This window comes from Brienomyrus brachyistius, chromosome 10 (assembly GCF_023856365.1).
Source record: "Brienomyrus brachyistius isolate T26 chromosome 10, BBRACH_0.4, whole genome shotgun sequence".
Lineage (NCBI taxonomy): Eukaryota > Metazoa > Chordata > Actinopteri > Osteoglossiformes > Mormyridae > Brienomyrus > Brienomyrus brachyistius.
Window position 1 is genome coordinate 209,013 of NC_064542.1, and position 22,814 is coordinate 231,826.

The following is a 22,814-nucleotide window of genomic DNA, read 5'->3' on the forward strand; positions in this document are numbered from 1 at the left end:
ATAAATTTAGAATGGCTGGGAGTGTGTAACCCTCCCCCCCAGTCCTTGATGTGCACTGAATTTTATCTGTGCCTTTAGGCTTTTAGGAATTTCACCGTTTCATGGAGGAGTTTACTTAGTACAAAAATAAAGTATATATTTGTATATATTTGCAAGTAACACCATTTTTTAATATGACCCTTATGTTTGCGCAATCGATCCACCGGCAGCCCCAGCGAACCCCCCCCCCCCCCCCCCCCCATGTTGGGGATGTCTCTGTAAATGTAAGCAGATTCCAGTGCTAAGTGGCCCCTCCGCAGCACACCTCGCTCACACCATCCTTGTCTGACCTTTCATTTATCCATCAGGGAAAGAAAAACAGAAAGCTGTTTGCATAGCATGTAGGGAGTTTGTCCACGTGTGGGATTTATGGGGGATCCATGGAGGAATGGTGTTCGTTTCAATGCTGAATGCATGAACAGCGGTAGCGCATTCCTGATTGATGGGGGGGGGGGCAATGTAGGGTAACAAGTGACATATGCATAATTAAAGCTGCATGTAACCAGGCTAATAAAAAATAATAACACAGGAAAAGTATAGCTTTAAAATGATTATGATGTCTGTTGATTGGTGAGATGTGGGTATTTATGCAAGCCAAGTTTTCAAATTCTGCTGTTCAGATTTTTGCTAGTAATGGCTTTCAGCTGGCCACAACGCTGCTGCTGTTTTGTGTCCAAGAACACATTCCTGAGATTTAAAATCAAAACTAAGACACGCAAACCACTGGGACATACCCATGTAGATCCTTTCTGGGGAAAATGTAGTGTCTCTGTTTTTATTAATTTATTACACTGCATGAGAAATAATCGATAACCCTGTTTTGAAATGCTTTGCCTGTTTTGATAATAGCTATCTAATAAGACTGGTTAACGTTTATCCTGACTATTATCTGTTTATTCATTGCCAGAATTTTTGCCTCAAGTTACAAACGTGCATAAATAAATGTCAAACTGGCATCTAGAGATTGTATCCACTGGGCGCTCTTTGTATTTACTCTGTTTGAGGACATGAGTGGACATGAGGACATGATTTCAAACATGAGTGGGTGGATTCAACTTTAATCATGCTTCATGGCCCCCTTGGTGATGGGGGTAGATGTAGATCATGGGTCTCCAACCTTATTTACAGTGAGACCCACTAATGTGGGGAGTGCTACGCGTTTGAACGTGGATCGGGCGGAGGGAAGGTGGTTGCGGCGTTAATTATTAGTTCGATTTCTAATGTGTCGTGCAAGCTACTCATTGGCTCCCTGTGCCCCACTATTAGTGTGACATTGCTGCCGTGTAGACACAGGAAATATAAGCAGTCTACATGTAGACTCCCATTCAGACAGCCACTATGGGGCTCTGCAGGCGGTCACTATGGGCTCGTGTTCTCCCTTCTGACAGAAGCAGAGTTAGTTATAAAAATACCCCATCCGTCTGCAGTAAGGCTCAGACATGCTTTATGTAAGACTGACACAATCTTAACACTAGGGGTTCCTGTTTGCCCGATCAGCCTGGTAATCTCCGTGTATCCTTCGAATTTAGGGAGACACATCTTGATTCCATTTCTCCTTGGTTCAGCTTCTTCCTGAGCCCTTGTGGACCTAAATCAGTTAAACCAGAGGATCGGGGTTTGCGGGGGGTGGGGGAAGACGGGGAGGTGGAGGGGGTGGGTTGGGAAGTTTCTTACCCATAAGGCTGCTATGTGTCCAGGCTGTTGATTTATATGCCTGAATCCCCGATGGACCACTGAGGAAATATAAGCAAGAACACTGAGTTCTGCTTTAGCCAGTCAGTTAACAAACTACGGACTACAGTGTTAAGTGAAAACATAGAGATTCCCATCAAAGGTAAGGTGGCATTTCATGATCACAAATATTTTTTTAATCACTGCTGCACAGTGAAGGGATTCATTCCAAGCATGTGTTTTCGTCTAAATGACTTTTTCAGCTTTTATGTATTGATGATGGTGTAAAAGGTTTCTTGGTATTTACACAAACGCGCAAATTAAAATGAAATGTTTTTAAAGAGCTTTTCTGCAGTTTATAGAAAGTCTTAGTTTTGAGTAATTTTATCAATAACGAAATTGGCTTGTTACGGTCATTTGATTGTAAAAAAGACTGACATGGGTCCATAGGTATTTGGTTTTCGGGATGGTTTGACTGGTTTCTGCAACGCTATCGTGTTCTTTCAGCGCTCTCAGTCTAACAGATGCATGCAGAATGCAAACTCAAACTGCAGACTCTCAGTTGATGCCTGCATGCAATGATTCGTCACAGTGTATTTCACTTCAACCCTAATAAGCACCACAGCCAAGAATGTGCTAAGTGTGAAAGTCCATCATCTGCAACAGCACCTTATGGGAGCAATAAAACCTGTTGTTTGCAGTCATCAAGTTTTCATCTTGAAGTTGTCAGGACTGTCACAGAACTACTGCAACAGATACACTACCAGTCAGAAGTTAACACTGATTTTTTTCTACATTTGCGTGTTACTCCCTTAATATTTACTAAAAATACACTCAATATTCTTTGCTAACAAATAAATATACAGTATGTTCACCATTTTAGTATCTTTATTAGCAAGAAAATGTCATAACTTTGATTCTTTAAAGTAACCTGCTCTGGCAGAGAAAATTCAAGGCATTCTTTTTACAAGGGAAGCTAAATACTGCTGCTTCGTGTAAGGAAACTGTTAACTAGTGCACTTAAAGTTAAAGGACAGTGTAAAATTTGATTATGTCATCACCACAAAACTGGTTAATAGGATGTCAGACATGCCTGTGACACACTCTTTCCATGGTATAAAGGAAACTTATTTTATTTGACATTTTCATTTATAGTTGTTCACTCCACTTTCCAGTGCTCATCAAGATTAAGGAAAAATCTGCAGTTTGGTAAAAACCTGATGGTGTGCAAACACTTTTGACTGGTAATGTATAGATTCAAATGTCCTCAAAAAAGTCTCTTAATCAGAGGTCATAACCATGAGGAATTTAGAATTTTCTTCAAAATGCATTTTTTCTAGCATGGCCATGGCATTTAATCACATAACCCACATTTTCTTTTAAATCAATTAACATATTTTGCTATGAAGATGTTTGTCTGTGCACAGACTAGTTGATTATCCCTGGCCACGAAGCTCTAAGTATGAAAAAAAAAATATATATATAAATGCAAAATGTGCTGTCTATCTCCCAGCAGGCGTCTCCTTACGCGCCTCCCCCGCCTTGGTGCAGGAAATGCAGAACCTCTCCTGCTCCTCACCAGCCAACCATAAGCTTCCACTCACGTCCTCCACCAATAAACCGTAACCAGATGCAGAGTTTCTCATACGAACGCAGGGAATCATTAAGCTGAAATGTGCAGAAGGGATGTAGCCATACCTGCAGGGGGAATCTTAATTATGTGTGGGGGAGCGATGGGTTTTATCATTGTTTCAGAAGGGAAAAAAAGAAATGCAACTTAGGGACCCCTCCATGGGAAAACGTGAAGGGGGTGTGATTTTTTTTTAATAATTGGACCCTGTTTACCATGTAGGGGCGTGGCCTTGTGACTGGTTTCGAGGCACTGATGAGTTAGAGGATCCCACGGACGGGATTCTTATGTTATGTGCATCTGGCTCTTTAAACGGATTTTGACTTAAAGTATCGAATGAGCAGCTTTCAGTTTTGCTTGAATTGACGAGTCAGGTGGTAGCATCGTGAGGCAAGGGAGAGTAATGTTGGGAATGACAATTAGTTAATTAAGTTTCCTCCTTTTCCTCCACAGGGAAACACAATTTGGTGAAGAATCTCATCGGCTGTTTGGCCCCAGGGCAGACGCAGTTACATGATGGCTACCGTTCCTCCTACTGGCTTCTTGGTTATCAATCTGACTTCAGTAGACAATGGGACCAATGCCTCTTGTCAAACCATTTTGCCTCCGCAGCATCAGAATAAGCTAATCCCCGCTATCTACAGCATCATTTTCATACTGGGATCCATGGGCAATGGCCTGGTAGTATTCGTGCTGTGTCAGAAGGGCAGCCGCAAGACGGTGGCTAACACATATATGCTCAGCCTGGCGTTGTCCGACCTGCTCTGCGTCCTCAGTCTCCCTTTCTGGGCCGTCTACTACTTCTTCGACTATGACTGGATCTTTGGCACGTTTATGTGCAAACTTTGCGGGGCCCTCTTGACACTCAACCTGTATGCCAGTATCTTCTTCATCACATGTATGAGTGTGGACCGCTACCTTGCCATCGTCCACCCCTTCCGGTCCCAGTGCTGCCGCAGCCCGTGCCGAGCCAGAGCCGTCAGCTGCCTGGTGTGGACTGTGGCCTGCCTGTCTGCTGTGCCCGCCATGATGTTTAGGATTATCTACTACTTGGAGGAGGTGGGCGTTACGGCTTGTGTGATCAGCTACCCATCGGTAAAGTGGTTCCCCAGGATGGCGTTGATGAAGAACATCCTGGGTTTCGTGCTACCTTTCACTGTCATCGCCAGCTGCTACTGCAGCATCGGCCATCACCTGCTGGCAGGCAAGGGCCTGACTAAGAGCTCTGACAACCTGGACCGCGTCCTCAGGATGGTGGTGGCTGTGGTTCTGGCTTTCTTCGTCTGCTGGTTCCCCTTCCACATGCTCACCTTCCTGGAAGCTTTGGCTGACCTCGACGTGCTGAGAGTCTGCAGCATACAGCAGGTGGTCAGCATCCTTCTTCCCTTTGCCCTGTGCATTGGTTTGTCCAACAGCGCCATCAACCCCTTCCTCTACTGCTTTGTGGGGATCCATTTCCGGCAGCAGCTCAGCGATCTGTACCAGGCTCGGATGTCCAGCCTATCCCAGAAGAGAGGATCCATCAGCACCAGGCTCAGCTCCTTCTCCAGGAAATTGAGTGACCTTAAAGACCTTGGTCCTCTAGAAATTGTGGAGCAGCACAGTGCCCTCTAGAGAATCTCAGGATGCCAGTCAAGGACCAGATAGCTAGATTACGGCCTCTCCTGCTGAATCTTCTGACTGAGCAGCTCTACGCTTTCTACTGTCTAGGCCTTGCCGTTATCCAAAGCGGGTGACAAGCTGGGCATTTTTTACTCCGGGTTCAGTACAGAGTTTGAGGTCACGTGAACAAGGCCTTACCCAGCAGTCCAACACACAGCCTTCAGGTTAAACCCACTTCAGAACCTACTGCCCTTTTGTTTTCCCATCCTTTTTAGGATCGGAGGTCTAAAAGGTTTCAAAAATACCAGTCTTTATTCTTCAAGTGGATATACAGGCCAAGAGTTTTAACACAAGAGTGCAAGGCACCCACGCTGCCATATGCACAGTGATGATTTAAATATGTGTGCTTGCTGCTGTGGACTCCATATCCAGGACTATTAAGATATTTTATGTTTTAGATTTTTTTTTCACGTCACTCACAAAACCTACCCTTACTTTTTATAATTTTATTATGCAAATTGCACTTTTTTGTTACTTTTTTAACTGATGCAGACACAGCTGTGAATACATTTAGAAACAAAGGGACCTCTTGCTTAGCGGTTTCTTATTTTTACTAATATGATAATGTGTTTATCGTGTTTCACTTTTCACATCTTAAAAAAGGCTTTTATCAATTAAATCCACTTTTCAACACGAGGCGTATGTTTAAAATATGCAGACAAAGTAGCGTAACGTTTGTTTACTAGCACTTCGCAATTCTATTTCGGTTATCACCAGATCAGCTCACTACGAAATGCTAATGGTCGCATATACAAAAAGTTTATATTTTTTGTCTTGTTTTATATTCTTCGGCAGTTTTCCGCGTACAAATGATAAACCTGAATGTTTACCGGGCTCTCTTTATTTATTACTTCACCTTCTCCAGCCACTTTTCTACTGAATCGAAAACTCCTAGTGCGCTGCGCGTCTCCGAGTGTAGAAGCGAAGTCACGTGACCAAAGCACCCCCCCCCCCCCCAAAGCAACTGCGAAAACAGCGCGGTCATGGCACCCCTAAAAATCGAAACCTTCAGTGGGTACCGCAGCAGATGTGAAAACCCCACGGCCTCCTCTATGGGGATTAGTACTCACAGGAAGCTGAGGGGGCTTTTCATGAATGATCACTTTCATGAACGAAAGTTAAACTTTCAGCTTTTTACAAGTCAAATATTGTTTGTTATACAGTTACATGACACGTGTCATTCTGACAATATATATTTTTGCCCAAAAATGTTATTCAGATTGTCTTCTCATGATTTAAAAAATTAATGTTATTCTGAAAGAGTGGTTCATAATAATGATGTCTTATACTTAAAGTATATCACTGAGACCAACATGCTTGTAAATTTCACTGGTATTGCTGGAGGCATGACATTTCTGGATAATATACGCTGCTTTATGAGCTACACCTAAATAAACCCAAGTAGGACCCACTTTTGCCTCCAAAACCGCTTCAACGGTATTGCAATTAAATCAAGCCTTTAACCCTACCTCTACAAAAGATGGGGTAAATGTTTTGTCGTACACCTAAATAAAGAATGATTACTCTGAGCTTGTGTTTCTCAATCCTAAATCTCATTACTACACTTCCTCTACAGATCTTCCATAAGATTAATATGTGTTATCAATATTCATCATTTTAATCTCAATGTACAGTTATCTTCTGATTTTTGCTCAATTGTAGAAGTGGTACATTGACGGTAAGAACTGCCTTTTCTTAGGAGATCACATGGTCAAACAAGCCGCACCGAAGCTTTTAAATGCATCCATTAAGCACACGGCTTAACCCCTTTTATAAAACTGTTCAATAGGCAAAAGAAGTCAGCAAGTAGTTGTGAAACAAAGCAGGGAACCCTGATCATGTTCTTGTTAATGCTGTTCCCTCTTTTGTTCTTAGAAATGACATCATCAGATCGGGTATTTTCTGATTGCTAGTTCCTATTCAGATCCAGATGTCTGATGGAGAGCCCATTTTTGTGTTGGATGAAAAAAGTCTTCTAGCTGTTCTTGACCTAGTATAAAAAGTACATATAAAAGTGTGGCAGTTGCTGTTAAGCTTTTTTAACCGTTAAAATGTAAAACTACCGCCAAATGCATTGCTGAATATATTAGCAGTGATTTATCCTGATGATGTATTTTGAACCTCATCTGCTTGGCAGTAGCGGCATCCTGACGTAATTAAAACTACGTGGAATGGCAACCAGGGCCGTGATCGGATCTTGGCCTGTCTTGATACTGTCTTGGCCTGAAGAGGGACGGTTTAGCACCGGAACCCTGAGTCAGTAGATTTCTCTTTGCTGTACTGTAAAGCTCTTAGTTTTGTGATTCTATCTATCTATCTATCTATCTATCTATCTATCTATCTATCTATCTATCTATCTATCTATCTATCTATCTATCTATCTATCTATCTATCTATCTATCTATCTATCTATCTATCTATCTATCTATCTATCTATCTATCTATCTATCTCAAGCACCGCCACATGTTCCATACTGCCATCTTGTGGGCAGATGTTTATTTGTTTTATTTTACCCCTGGAGCGTCACCCCAGGAATTCTATTTCATTCCAACAGGATGTAATTATGTAGTTTTTAAATAAGTATTTAATATTATTATTATTATTATTATTAATAATAATAAAAACTATATATTTATTCTGAATGCAGGTACCGGTAAACTAAAAAAGGGACTGTGAGGTTTTAAAAAAAATAGTTTGTCGTTCTGTATGTAAGGAGTTGCTCACCAAGGAAATAACCGTGCGCATGTTCATTGATCGTAACCCGGTAATGACCTTATTCTCGTAGCTAATGTCGCACTTTGTTTTTTTTTTTTTTTTTTTTTTTGTATTTTCCTTTTAAAATCACCAGAGGGAGACAGAGATTGCTTAAACTCTATAGTGTTTTATATATATATATATCTCCCCGCTATTTTTGGTCACATTTTTTTTATGGTTTGTTGGGTATGGCAATAAAATCTTCAGGTACGAAGAAATGATTTTAAACAAAAGTATTTCATTAAGGACAATTTTTCCAACCCAAGTGAAAAGAAAGGTGATCAGCCTTAACTGCTGTGGATAAGTTGTCAGGGGCTTGTAGAGTGAGCTCCAGAAGATGACTTTGGGGTGGGACTGATGCTAATATTTCCAGTTAATATTCTGAAAGGAATACAAAGCCATTTATAGAGCTTTGCTGTTCAAATGGAAATATTTAGGATGGTAGGTGGGTCTGCAAAATACAAAAGCAATGTGAAAGATTGTAAAATAGTCACAAATAGCTACACACATATGCATCTTTGGGCCTATTTTTTTAAGATCACCTTGCTGGGAAGACAGTGGGTTGAAATGGGAGCTTTGCCAGAGAACATTACAGCCATACCAAAAAGCTATGGTCCTAGAGCAGTGTTCAATAGACTCAAAAGTGCGACTGTCACAAGATCTGTATGGAGAAACACAAACCCTGTCTGCCACCGTAACAATCTCATCCCAGCAGCCTGAACATGGTGGGGTTTGCAGAGATTCACATCTTCAGCACTGATGAGGAGTTTTGCTCTATCCTTGCCTAGAGTGTTTGCTGGCCTAACAAGTTCCACTTTGAAAGCATCCATCCACCGATTTGCAAATCCCTTAATCCTCAATAGGGGATGGGGATGGAGGCCAGAGTCTGTCCTAGGCAGCACTGGGCAGTAGGCTGGCATACGCCCTAGACAAGATGCCAATCCATTGCAGGGCACATACACTCACAAACAACAGGCTATTTAGAGATGCCAACTAGTTGTATGTCTTTGGAGTACCAGAGGAAACCTGTGCAACATGAGAGCATGCAAAATTCCACATACTTCAAGTAGAGGCAGGACTCCAATCACCAACTCTGGAGGTCTGAAGCTATAGTGCCCCCCCCACTAAGCCACCATGCCACTCCGATGTGAAATCAGTTCAGTTAAATTTATTGCATTTTTAACATAGCTTTGTATTTTCCATAACTGTCATTAATACTACAAATAAGTGATGCAGCATCACTGAGGGTACCCTCTTTCTCATTAGTGTTCACTCCTGCTAAATTCTTCCTGGCTGAAATTTCAACAGTTGCTTAAAGCAAGTGACATTTAAGAAAAACAATCACAGATTTTTTTGTTGTCATTAACATTAAAACGAAGCGTTGTCTCAATCCCTTTTTTTACTATAAAAGCTGAAAAATGCCTCCATTTCATATATGCACCCAGACACGGCAGGATGTCACCAGCTTTATGTATATGAATCATAATAAATGCCCATGATTAAACAGACACTTCTTGATGTCATATGGCTGTGTTTGAGGGTGTGCCATTTACTTACAAAGACTTGTGATATGACACACTCGTTGAGTAATGGTAAAGTAATGGGAAGAGCGATGAGAGGATTCTGAGAAATCTCCTGGATGTCATATGGTGTCGTATCGGACGATTTCAGAGGCCGCTGTGTATAGGAGGAACAAATTTGGGGTGGTTAGGTCTCGCGTCTTGTATTTAAGGATCTAGGTCTAAAGGCACAAAGACTCCCAAGTGGGAGACAAATGCAGGTATGATGATGTTGTAGAGAGAAGGGCATTGATACTGTCTCAGCCTGCAAGGAAACAACTGAGAAACGACTGCAGCTGGGAGACGCTCTTTACCACAGGTCATTTCCTGTGCCACAGAGAACCTGGGTGTGCATGGCACAGGTGGAAAAAGAGTGACGATCCACAGAGCAACTTACAAGAAGAAGCGGTTTATTAACAAGAACTAAACACAAAGGGATACGCACAGAATAAAGGGACAACAAGCGGTCAAAAAACACAAAATTAAAATACTAGGAAACCAAGCAAGAACTAGAGAGCAGAACTAGGGAACAACAAAAGTCGAAGTAGGTTTATAATGGAATAATATAGATTTGCCATAAGATTTCTTGCATGAGTGTGAGAGTCTGAAAGTGCGCATGTTACACCAGATGCGTGAGAACTGGCAACGCTGTTCATATGCGACTAGTTATCGTCAATGGGACCAGGGTGGGTTAACAAAAATAGTGCTATTGCTGTATTCTACTAGGATTGTTTGCTGGAAATCCCGCACTGGCTGGGTGCTTGACACAGAAAATGTATTTGTGTCCAGGCCCCTGTTTGTGTCCAACTCCCTTGTTTCAAACTTGTCCTGTGTTTTGCACCTTAAGTCCTTTGAAAGCCTTCTTTGTCACTTACACAAGCCTCAAGGAGTGATATTGTAGCTAATCTTAAAGTCTTGGGACTGTCCAATCTGACTCCTCCTTTCTTGTCCAACCAAACATGATGTTATAACCAGATGCTGCTCAGCTTATAGTAACTATGAGTGACTGCAACTGCAAAAGCATTTTGAACAGTCCTTGAAAGGCGCCTTGTGACATTTTATATCGCTTTTTTTCCCCATTGTAGAAGTCTGTGATGCTACTTCCTGTCGTGGTGTTATATTTCCTGCACAGTGCCTGCAGCAGCACACATACTTTGGCATCTCCCTCATTTGTTTTCTTTCCACGTTACGCAACTCAATGGAGGCTCTGTCTGTGTACCATGACAGCATCAACAAGGAGATGGGAGAGAAGATCCTCTGCAAGACGAATAAAGATGGCAGCTATTTGATACGTAAGAGTGAGACCAGGACCGGAGTTTACTGCCTCTGTGTTTTGTAAGTATCTTCTACGAATTAGACTTTGGGAATCCATGTACAGAAAAGTGGGCCCTTCTGTTTTGTCTGGTGAAGCTCGCTGAGGACCATTCAATCATCTTGAATTGTATATCTTGTGTACAATTCTAACCTAATATACAAATTTTGCAGTAAAGGTGGATTTCTAACGAAAATCACATTTTTATTTGTTTTTAATTCTGAAGTGCGTATGTTCATTATGCTTCCCCGTCATCATGTTTGAAAATGACTGAATTTTGGAGTACTTAGTACTACAATTAACTCTTGAAAATAGTTTGTATAAAACCAACAAAAAACAAGCCCACATTCATACATACTGAAACCACAGTTTCTGTTCCTTTTTCTATATAAATATTTATATTGCTTATACTATATATATATTTTGCTTAAAATATTTTAGCAAAACACCAAAGAGCATGATTTGCATTTAACTTGGACTTAACCAAAAAGAGTTAGAATTAGATTACATTGACATGAAGTAAACTGTTATACAAATATCATTGCCTTGGCGCTGTATGTGAAACAAACTCAGCTGTACTCAGCTGTATTAATGAGAAAGGTTGCAGTCTATGCCAAATATTAATAAATCAAATAAAAATACATTTTATCAGTCACTTTTCGAGAGGACATGAATGATGTAGTAGCACATGCATACTTAATGCATTAATTAAGCAGTAACTAAGTGTTAATTGCATACTGATTTAATGCTTGTTCATCATTAATAAATCATGACATTTCATTCCATTCATTCACTATATTAGGTAACAGTTAACTCATTAGTTAATAATGGTAAGACCACTTGGGGGGGCAAAAATGACTCATTAACCGATTTACTACTCAAGAACAAATCATGGTTTCCCCATGAAAGACATGAACTGTCATGATTGATTAATGATAAATGAACATGGGATCAGGACTTAACACTGATTGCTTAAGTTTCCCACTTTATCTGTACTTTTTGATATAATTGTTTAACAGCAGAATTGACATGTACCAACTTGAATATATTGCATATGTCACAGGTTCAAAGGTTTTGTCTACACATACAGAGTACATCAGACCAAGGACAGCCTGTGGGTTGCAGAGGTGAGACATTAAGAAGAATGTATTTTGTTTATGTTTGATTCTGTATGTGACTGGGGGGTGTCAAGCCAGAAAATTCAGATGCAACTGACAATGATGGGGCCCGCCTCAGGTGTGAAGTCTGCCTCGCATACACCGTTGCGTGCAAGTGCTCTGGTGTGAAAGATGTGTGGAAGCAAGAAGCCGCACTGACTGTCAGCATCAGTTTAGTGCACAAATGAAGTGGGACTTTCAACTGGCTCCCATTTGTGTTCTAGACAGCTCCGGGTGTCCAAGAACGAGTCTTTCGGAACGTCAAGAACCTGATAGCGCATTTCCGCGAGCCGGACAAAGGCATCGTCATACCTCTGCTTTATCCGGTCCCAGCCAAATAGCCAGATGCCGTGTCCTGAAAAGAAAACCTGGAATGTGTCTGTGAGTGGACTGCAAACTAACAAAAAACACTGTCCACGTTGTCACATATGCAAAATATTGCATTTTTGTTTCTTGATGCACACATGGATGATATCTGAAATGCCTAGACCGTGAATCTGTATCATAAATCAAAAAAATAAATCCTGAATATCCTTCTGTTCAAACTGCTTATCCAATACAGTGTCAAATCACTGTTGAAAAAAAATATTCTACACTTATTAAATGGATGCACAAGTTTTTTATCAAACTATACTGTCAGAAAAAAGTACCAAAGTGTACCTTTCAGGTAACGAATACTTTTCACTGGAGCTGTACCCTCAAGGGTCTGCCAGTTGTACCCTAGCTGTAGGTAAATGTTCCTTTTAAGGTACAGATATGCAAACCTTTAGTAAATCACCCAATGACTGAGTGGGGTAATACTTCCACTGGAGGCATCATTGAAGAATGCTTGCACACACATATGTAGACATACAAGACAATTCATAGTATTTTGTAAATATTTATGCATAAAAGAGTTAGAGGAATCGGCCTTATTTACATCTCAGAATAATTTTGATTTAATGCTAACAATTAATTGAAATAGATACACATGTATTCATGTGAATTATGCAGTGATTTTGAAGAATAATATGAAAGGCATTCAGATATTAAGCGACTGATCAACGCAATTAGATCAGGTGTACATTCATGGCTAACAGAAAGGTATTGTCACAACAGGCAACGTTTTTTTGCTTTTGGTTCATTTTTATAGGACTGAATTGTTAATAGATGTCAGTGATAAATGACAGGTCAAATTTTGAACAACAAATATTTTATTTCCTTTCGTTGAGAATCATTGTAAAGCCTACCGGTATTTCTGCTAACAGTGTGCACTTGTTTGAAGCTGAAACTACATTGTAGAAATTAAACATTTTGCCAGTATGACTAAACTTCAAAAGAAGGAAACTATTTGAAGAAGCTTTTTTTCCCCATGTTGATGTGTAACTTTGAAACAGAAACCATTCTAGTTTTTTTTGTTGAATTAGTCGTAGAATAATTTGTCTTGTTTTTTTTTCTAAACTAATTTCATAAACATATGAATTTCTTCTGTAGAACTTCTATCTGCATTATTCCTGTAATAAATTAGTAATTTTTTTTTCTTCAGTCAAGCCTAGTTGTGTCAGATTTTGAAAATGTTGTTTGTCTTTCATTAGCCTTATGCGGGTCTGGGAACTGGGGAATGTGACATGTAACATTGTCAAGCTGTGAATAGACAAAGTAAACAGCAGGATACAGGAACCTTTAGCTACAAAACTATGTCCGTAACATTTTGTGTATGTCTTAGGTTTCATCCAACATTCTAGAATTCAGTATTTGGCAAAAATTTATAACATTGTTTGATATTAATATATGGCTATAATAATAAATTTTTTGTCATACAGTAAAGGCTGCAAGGAAATAGGTGTTTTTTACAGATGAGTTTGTTAATATGTCTGTTAGTTCAGGTCTACTGATTGTGTTAAACAGTCATTATCCTGCAGAAGCTTTAGAAGATTTGACATTCAAGGTGTCAGATAAGCAAGTTGCAAATTTAATGTAACGACTGCAGAAGAAGATTCCTGTGCTCAAGGAGTGGGTGCTGGGTCATAATTAAAAGAAATGTATGCACGGTACTGTTCTTAGAAGTTCGTAGTCTAGCATATCCTAAGAATATGCATGTCCTGTAAGTGAAGAAGTGCAGATACATGTCCTGTAAGTGAAGCAGTGCGGATACCTGTCCTGTAAGTGAAGCAGTGCGGATATATGTCCTGTAAGTGAAGCAGTGCGGATATATGTCCTGTAAGTGAAGCAGTGCGGATATATGTCCTGTAAGTGAAGCAGTGCGGATATATGTCCTGTAAGTGAAGCAGTGCAGACATGTACACTTTTTTTAAATGTGATTTCTCACCTTCTATCTCCACCTTGTTTTCTGCGTGTTTTGCATTTTTCTTCTGTATTCTGACTCACACCTACATATTTTGATCGCAGTCTTTGCCCAGTGGCTGCTGGGGCTTCTATGAGCAGGAGTCTGCAGTCAAATACAGGCAATCCACAGGTCACGAACAAGATCCTTTCTGTATTAAAGTACATGCATAATACAGTGTAGTTATACATAGTGCATAATAATACAGTAATAATAATAATAATAATAATTCTACAGTAATAATGAAAGTAGCTACATACTTTGCTTTCCTGTACCTTGAGCCAACAAACTGCTGAAGCCGTGTAATGTTTTCACGAGCGCCACGAAGAAGTGTGTACGTTTGTTATTACGAACCATTGTACTTAACCCAAACATTTAATATAATAGGCTTTATGGCAGTTTGTTTGTAAGTACAAGTTGTAACCCTGGACTGCCTGTACTTGTTACGGGAATGATTTTCTACATACTGTATGGGTTTAGCTGTGTTGTTAATCTGATAATTGTCTCCACCCCATATCTGACTTCCCCAGCATTCTGAAAAATCTCTGATGCGAGTAGATTGTACTTATGAGAATACTAGACTGTGTGTTAATATTATAATCGCAAAATGTTATTCTTGTGCATTAACAAGTAGAGCATTGTATTTCCAACCCACAAGTTGTGGGTTCAAATCCCAGGGAGTGCACATAACTTGTAATCTTCCATCTACTACTAAGTTGCTTCAGGGAAAAAAGTGTGAACTAAATGAGTAAATATCAATGTGGTGATATCATCAGTACATTTCCAGGTGCTAAATTGGAAGAAAAACAAGGCCTCTGTTTTCCAGCATGTAATTTAGAGACTTAACTTCATTAAATGTTAATGGTCTAGCTTGGAGTATTGTTTGTACGTTATATAACATAAGGTTAAAAAAGCTTAAATGATCGTTTACACGTTTTTCTTTTTTACTGAAATAATTCTCCCTGCTGGTTTCTAAACATTTTCAGCTGTGTCACAGACACCTCTTATAACATGATAATCCCCTTTTTGCCTTGTAATTAATGTAGCTATCCAAAGTGCCACAGTTACTTTCATTTCATTACAATGGTGAAAATAAAGCAAAGAACTGAGGCCCCACGCCGTTGGATTTGCATGTTTATTTTTGTCAAAATTTAAGAGCTTCTTCTCATTGAATTTCCCACACTCAAAAAACTGTTTTTAAAATTATTTACAGCTATTTGCTGTGAAGAAGATACTTGCCTCTGGACTGAAGATTAGATCTGGAAATGCAGTCAGTCAAGCGATTTCAAGGTCGCCGTTCTGCATCACATCAGTCTACAAAGTTCTCATGGGCCAGACGGACTGACTTCTCTTCAACCTTAGCAAGACTAAGAGGCGAGTTTCATCGTAACACAGTCATCAGAACATCCTACGTCTTCTCTTTCAATATAATATTTATCAATTCAAAACTCACAGTATATCCTCTCAGGCAATATCTTAAAATGCAACAATATATGAATTATATGTTTCATAACTGAAAACCGAAGCAGAAGGTATCCATTTGCTGTAAATTGTGGATTTTTCTTTTTTGTCATGAACTAGAACTGACAGAAATTGAAGAACTCACAGCAATTAATCACACTTATGATCAACTTTAAGACAAAATCACTGAAATAAATGCTGTTAAATATTAGACCAGATTTTTTTAAATAGTAAATATGCATAATTATTACTTAATGTTATGTAATAATAATAATAATAATAACAGTAATAATAATGCAAGGATGGTAGAGTTGTCCGTTACGAAATGCCTCATATAAGAATACACTGAGCTGCTAGTTTTTACTTGTGTCCTTCCTATTCCTGTTAGCTCCTGCTCTGACCTCTCTCATTAACCAGGTGATTTTTTTTAATCGCACCACCAACTTTAGACAGTGTACTGCAAAAAAAAAAAAACCCTGAGATTCTAGAACAAGCGTATCTACCACCCAAAATCACACCACATTCAAAATCGCTTAGATAATGCTCAGCAAGACAGTAATGGACCCTCCTAACACTATCTGGGTGCCATATATGGTTTCATTTACAAGCACGTGATTGGCTGCATACCAAGTAGGTCTACCTAATAAACTATATATTTTATATTCCATAAAAAACTAAATGCTGTTTAAGCTGACTTGTAGATTTTTCTTTTTCTTTATAAAATGCTGCAAAACTCAGGAGTTAACACAATAAAATGATATATTTCAGTCCAACTGGAAATCAGTGTGTTGAACTTAACACAGTGAATTAAATGCTACTCTTGCTGAAGATCAAACCAGAGCAACAGAACAGACCATAAAAAGCCATTTGCAGCTCTTCAAAGAGGGAGAAACTCTTTAAAAAAATGGCATTTTTTTAAATTACAAACTCTTATTTCTCAACATGAAGCTTCCAGTAATGTATACTGGAAGTTCTGGTGTATTTTCAGTAATGATATATACATATATATTTGTGTGTGTATATATATATGACACACCTTACATATTATTATTATTATTATTATCCATCCATCCATCCATTTTCCAAACCGCTTATCCTACTGGGTTGCGGGGGGTCCAGAGCCTATCCCGGAAGCAATGGGCACAAGGCAGGGAACAACCCAGGATGGGGGGCCAGCCCATCCCAGGGCACACTCACACACCATTCACTCACACATGCACACCTACGGGCAATTTAGTAACTCCAATTAGCCTCAGCATGTTTTTGGACTGTGGGGGGAAACCGGAGTACCCGGAGGAAACCCCACGACGACATGGGGAGAACATGCAAACTCCACACACATGTAACCCAGGCGGAGACTCGAACCCGGGTCCCAGAGGTGTGAGGCAACAGTGCTAACCACTGCACCACCATGCTGCCCCTCCACCTATTCCTATTATTATTATTATTATTATTATTATTATTATTATTATTATTATTATTATTATTATTATTATTATTATTATTATGTTAATCATAGGCATGGTATGGTGGTGCAGTGGTTAGTACTGTTGCCTCACATCGCAGAGAACTGTGATGCCTCGAGGACAAATGCACGATATAGTGGGGGCGTGATAGTTGAACCTTGATATAGCGGGGGATCACTGTACATATAACTTCCACTTGTATGAGATGAGCTGGATCAGTGTATTGCAGGAGCTGATGCTGTGTGCAGTGTTTTGATAGGGTAACACAGGGGTGCAGGGATGAATAGTACCGAAGTTAAACATCCAGACCAAGATTTTGTTTCAACCAACCAATTGAGGACTTCACGGCCCAAGTCGTATAATACTGTTAGAGGAAAATGATTACAAATATAAGCCAACTAAAAGTAAAACAGTATAAAAATATCCATTCACCTGCAACAAACTGGAGATCCTTCTCTGAAGAACTGAGAGTGAAGATGCAGGAGGGCAACACTAATTGATCGTTGCAAATTGGTAGACTAATGTCATGTATCTTTGCACAAGTCATGAAACGCTCCGAATCACTGGGAAGCACTGTGGTTTTCACTCTGCGCTGTGCTTGAGGTCACACTCTCACCTGTACAGACCAACGGTCCTCGTCTGAAGACTAGGCAGAGTGGGGGAGCTTGAGACAGAAAAAAGGAACGTTCTTTAATTCACTTTGCGTCTTTTTTTATGAGTTTTATTCACCTCTGATCAATGGGAAATAAGGGCAACCGCACATGAAAAATAAAAACATTGCCCAAACGTGGTAATAAACACAGAGCCATCTTTTAAACGCCGCATCATTTCAAAACGACTGGTTTCAAAGTATATGAGACGTACAGGTGCACACGATCACTGAGCCGTTCCATGAAGACTGAGATGACTAACAAATATCGCACTGTGTAACACATCCTGGAAAGGAACTTTGTCCCACTATAACATGAACACTTGAACATATGAACTCTTATATGTGAGCAAAACACACACGGTCTACGTTGTTTTCTGTTATTGTCAACAGATTCTGAAAAGTTGCACTGTGGCCAAGACGATTCTGGTCAACCAGTCTGATCTTATGGTTAACCAGTCTTTACCAGGAACATTTTTGTTAGTTTTTTTCTATTCCGCATTTCAGATGTACATATCCTCAAAACAAAAGGCACAAGCTGCTTCGAAATAATGCATTATATCCATATAATGCACAGACTTTAATTTTAATCTACTCTGTCATACGATAAATCATTTGTAGAAAAGTAAATCTTCAGGTTGAATAATTTTCATAGCGCTGCTTAACTCTGCAAAAGTGTAGCTCGTCTAGTTTCTTTTTCTTTTAAACACTTAATGGGTCAAACCATTGTAATGCTTGTTCTTAAAGCACTTAATATTTACAACTTCTCATGAGTAAATATATATACTCAAAGGATTTTGAAACATACTGAAGGCAAAACAATATGTATATGTTCAAGTTACTTTTGGACTTTTTTAAAGATAATATCTTCAAAGAAGAGGGAGAATAAGAAAGCTTTTCTCACATACCAAAAAAAGACATTTTTTTTCTTGGTGCTGTATATAAACCCAAATGTAAGCTTAGGAGCCACTTTTTTATACCGATATAAAAGAAATATTGAGATTAATATTTGCAGTCCATGTTACTTTTTCAATATGTTTAATCAAATAGGAGAACTAGTGAATACTATAGACTGGAGAAAAAAATCAACCCAACAAAACGCCAAGCCACTCCTAAAAAACAAGAGAAACGTGTCTTTTTGTATAACAAAATCATAAGCTGAAAAGCGTGTGCCACAGTTATAAAGGAACATTAATAAAATACCATCATTTGTCACAATTAAAGGCAGTAGGATAATTTGATTTCTCCAGTTTTCCTTTTGTATGGTATATATTTACAGTTTTCTTGCTAGAAAAACAGTAGAACAAATCATTAAATGTCTAAAAACAGGCAGTCTTTGGTGAAGGAAAAACGGGTAGGGTGCTACCGCTGTTACCTCCTTCCTATTTCACTCTGTCTCATAAAGTGAATGTTGTTGGCACTGTCAGAAAGTTCGAGGTACTGCTCCACAGACAGGACGAAGTAACCGTCGTAGCCCAGCACCTTCCCTGTGGTTAGCAGCTGCTGTTTCTCCGCATCGGTCCACACCCTGGTGCCCTCCTCGCCCTCCTGAACCCTCCTCTGCTCCTGAGCCCACGCCCGCTCCACGGCCCTCTGTCGGGCCTGCTCCAGCACATGGGCCTTCTCCTCCTCCCTCGTGGCTCCATAGCGGATGTTGAAGCACAGAGCGCCGTGTTGCAGCTGGATGTCGGCAAAGCGCCTAGTCCTCCCGTTCACCACCGAGGTCATCTGGGACACGGTAACATTGACGCCGTTCTCCAGGATGCGGCCACCGCCACTGTTGCTGATCGTCACCAGGTCCTCCTCCAGAGGGCCCAGCTTGACGAAATAATGTGTGTCCCGACCCTCGATGGTGAAATGCAAACCGCTCAGGTAAAAGGCGTTGTTGAGGATGGCAGCAATGCGTCTGCTGTCCTCCTTGGCCACCCCGATGATAGTGGCAGAGACAACATCGTCCACAATGGCGAACTTAATACCCTTCCCGAAGATGGAGGATATTGCCGAGAAGCTCGGCATCCGTCCCGGTTCTTGGCCCACGGAGCTGCTGACCTGGGTCATGGGCAGTCGCTCCAGCGAGATGAAGGTCCTCAGATGCTTCTGGAGTTCACACTGTATACCCAAGACCACCTTCCAAAATAAATCAATGAATGAATAACACTCTTACACATGACTACCATCAGAATGGCCAATGAAGCATGAAGTCTGACTGCATTCACCTTGCTGGGGTCCCAGTCCTGTGTTTTGGTTTGGGTCTTCTTAAGCTCATAAGTTTGTTCCGTACTGTCTACATCTGGCTTGGGAAACCCAGGAACCACATTGTGAAGCTGAAAACCAAATAACTGTAACCAGCTGCCGATGTCTGCAGATGATAACAGAAAGCTAGATTAACAGGGTAACATAAAGGCAAACCATCCAGTTGACAAACTTGAGACTGCTGTTTTAGCCATAGGGACCTCTGTGCTGACATATAAACAGCATGTTTATATTCCTGCACTTAACTGATCAGCTTGAACATTTGCTAAATCATTAGCGTTAAGTGTTCAAAACTATTAATGGAGAAACACATTTTCTTGTGCTAATTTCTGGCTCTAAGGTTGAGCATACCCTACAGTCTGGTCTTCACATCAGAACAACCGAGCACATGTACTGTTAATTTTAGAGTGCAGCTAAAATGAATGATACAGATCTGACCCAAAGAAAGCAACTACATGATGACTATATCTGTGCCTCACCTTGTGTGAACTGAGTGACTTCTTGCAGATGGCCAACAGGACAGTTATTTTTAAACGAATACAGATTGAAAGGTTTTGGGTTAGTACTCAGCTCAGCCCACAAGTCATAGTTGGGAGTGGTCCAGCGGCCTGCCACTACATCGTAGTCCCTTCGACCAAGGTGAACCAGTTTTGTGAGAGGATCGTAAAGGCCGCCATGGAACCCAACTATCAGCTTGAAGCTAGGGTTGGAGTCTTGGTATATGTCACCATAAGGAGTGTACAAGATCTCTTTCACGATTTGCCCGCGACTGCTAAACACAGCCAAGGGAGTTCCCAAATTGTCACAGGCAACATAGTATTCCTCGCCACTGCTTAGCTCCATGGCTATAAGATGACCTTGCAGGTCATAATACAGCGATGCAATTTCCGAGCTGGTGTGGTTGTATATGTGGGTGACCCTAGTTGGTTTACTGAGGTCCGCGTAAAAAAACTGTAGGTACTCTCCTACATTGGACCGACTGACCACCCTCCGGCCGAGACCATCATACCGGTAATGCACACTCTTCCCAGACACTTTGTTGTAGGCCTTAGTGAGGAGTCCGTTAGAGTTATACTCAAACACGTCATTGCCCCTGAGACGCAGGAAGCCGTCCTCATCCATTTTGTACTGTATCTCTCCAAGTCTGGTGATGCGGTCCCGCATATCATACCGGAGCGGTGTAAGCCGGGCGCTATTGCCATGACTGAGCAAGTTGATGTTCCCATTGAGGTCATAGCTGTAGCGCCACTGTGGCCGGTCATTGACGGAAACGGTCTGGAGCTGGCTGTCCGCGTCATACTCGTAGGAGTAGCGCGTGATATTGTTGTCGACGCCGATTCTGATGTCACAGACGGTGGTTCGGCCCATGTTGTCGTATTGCACCGTCATCCAGTAGGCGATGGACTTCAAGATTTCATATTGGACCTCTATCACTTGCCCGTTTGCGTTGAAGATCTTGGTGTGCTTCATGGCATGAGTCGTGATGACCTGGTTGAGGTCGTAGTTTATTACACTAAATTTGCCAAACTGCTCGACCCGGCCCGACACATCGACATAGCGGTACAGATCGATGGGGAGCGGCGTCTCATTGATCATAGCTTGCATGCTGGTCACTCTGAAGTTATTATAGCTATAATCAAATCGGGCGTTTACAAGACCTTCCTCACTGAACCGGAAGATCTGCCGTCCTACAAGAGGACCTGTAAAAGAAAGAAATATTAGGGTAAAAAAACAAACTTCAAATATATCATTATGAGACATGATGGCATAAATGTTAAATCCACAAATATGTGCATTCTGGCCTCACTGCTGCATTCTGCCCTAGTGGCTGCATACTTACATGTTCTACGGAATGCTCTCACATCTAACAGTACAAAAAACATGTGGTTTAGAAGGTTTGGTATCTATAATTGTCCCTTTATTTGTGTGATAGTGTGATTAAAATGTTTTCCCCAGGGTTACTGCAAACCTACCCTGGAAAGTAGTTATAGAACATAGAGTGATGTTCATCAAATCTCTGCTTAAAATTGTAAAAATATATATGAATGCAATTTCCACAAGAGGGCTATTTCTGTAACAATTAATTGCAGAATGGTGTACATACAGTATCTCTCTTGTAAACGAGGAAAATTCAGGTCTCTCTTACATAGGGAACAAACAGCTTTGAAAGAATGCCAGTCCATTGCAGGGCACTAAGATCAATAAGCCAATCCACTTAGCCACATATTTTAAGGACTGTGGGCGGACACTAGAGCGCTAGGAGGAATCCGGCAAACAAACAGAAGGAGAACATGTAAACCAGCAATTGTTCACATACACTTAATAACCTTGGCTATGATTTGGCAATAAATTATTCATTATATAAATCACATGAATACAAACAAATTATAATGCTTCAACATTAAGTACCTCTAACTGAGGTTTGTTAATTGCATTTATGTACAGTGTTTAACCTCTAATTGCAAAGCATAATGGAATCCAAAGACAATAGTTTTGATTACACGTGCAATATGGCTGTAAATATCGGAACATTAAGTTTTAGACCACCATAAATCAGATGTTAATCTCCTCACAGAGTCAGCTTCATTCTCATTATCTGTATCCTCCACGGTCCCTGGCGCAGTTAGGCAAAACGACCCCCAAATGAAATTTGCATGATGCTGGAGTCCATAGAGAGACTAAAACGCAGCTACGAAGCACAGCGGGCGGGATCTCGGTGCACTGTCAATCACAGCCTGATCAATCCCAATTGGATACAACAAAGTAGTCAACAGGTAATGGATTTGAACTGGTCTGTGATTGACAGTGCGCAACGATTTGAATCTCAGCGGGGCTTGGCTCTTACAACGCAATCAACGGGGAAAATTTAGGTCTCTG

At 40.5% G+C, this 22,814-nt stretch overlaps 3 protein-coding genes across 5 annotated transcripts in view; 2 read left to right on the forward strand and 1 right to left on the reverse strand.

Moving 5' to 3' along the window:
* Positions 1–1,705: 1,705 nt before the first annotated feature.
* Positions 1,706–7,182, forward strand: agtr2 (angiotensin II receptor, type 2). Its single transcript, XM_049027277.1, has 2 exons — positions 1,706–1,873; positions 3,794–7,182. The coding sequence occupies exon 2, from the start codon at positions 3,854–3,856 to the stop codon at positions 4,952–4,954; it is 1,101 nt and encodes a 366-aa protein (XP_048883234.1). The 5' UTR covers positions 1,706–1,873; positions 3,794–3,853; the 3' UTR covers positions 4,955–7,182.
* A 3,087-nt stretch (positions 7,183–10,269) lies between these two features.
* LOC125750036 (SH2 domain-containing protein 1A-like) lies at positions 10,270–16,432 on the forward strand. 2 transcript variants are annotated; one of them, XM_049027281.1, is made up of 4 exons: positions 10,270–10,651; positions 11,692–11,755; positions 12,010–12,166; positions 15,322–16,432. In XM_049027281.1, exons 1-3 carry the CDS (start codon positions 10,515–10,517, stop codon positions 12,124–12,126), a joined length of 318 nt encoding a protein of 105 aa, XP_048883238.1. In that variant the 5' UTR covers positions 10,270–10,514; the 3' UTR covers positions 12,127–12,166; positions 15,322–16,432. The 2 variants fall into 2 exon arrangements, with proteins under 2 accessions (XP_048883238.1, XP_048883237.1); XM_049027280.1 differs by lacking the exon at positions 15,322–16,432 and having other exon boundaries at positions 10,279–10,651; positions 12,010–15,224.
* A 1,302-nt stretch (positions 16,433–17,734) lies between these two features.
* LOC125750029 (teneurin-1-like) overlaps positions 17,735–22,814 on the reverse strand; it is a 190,753-nt gene continuing 185,673 nt past the window's right edge. For both annotated transcript variants that reach the window (XM_049027261.1, XM_049027259.1), the window contains exons 30-32: positions 20,417–21,637; positions 19,901–20,043; positions 17,735–19,811 (exon numbers count right to left, since the gene is read on the reverse strand). In XM_049027261.1, coding sequence (XP_048883218.1) covers positions 19,056–19,811; positions 19,901–20,043; positions 20,417–21,637 — 2,120 coding nt within the window. In that variant the 3' untranslated portion in view covers positions 17,735–19,055. The remainder of the gene's footprint in view (positions 19,812–19,900; positions 20,044–20,416; positions 21,638–22,814) is intronic.

What these genes read in the sequence shown, in the direction of transcription:
- LOC125750036 (XM_049027281.1), top strand. Translation starts at nt 10,515, where the DNA reads ATGGAGGCTCTGTCTGTGTACCATGACAGCATCAACAAGGAGATGGGA. An exon ending in GTTTACTGCCTCTGTGTTTT is followed by an intron (nt 10,652 to 11,691) that starts GTAAGTATCTTC and finishes CATATGTCACAG; the next exon opens with GTTCAAAGGTTTTGTCTACA. An exon ending in ACAGCCTGTGGGTTGCAGAG is followed by an intron (nt 11,756 to 12,009) that starts GTGAGACATTAA and finishes TTTGTGTTCTAG; the next exon opens with ACAGCTCCGGGTGTCCAAGA.
- agtr2 (XM_049027277.1), top strand. Translation starts at nt 3,854, where the DNA reads ATGATGGCTACCGTTCCTCCTACTGGCTTCTTGGTTATCAATCTGACT.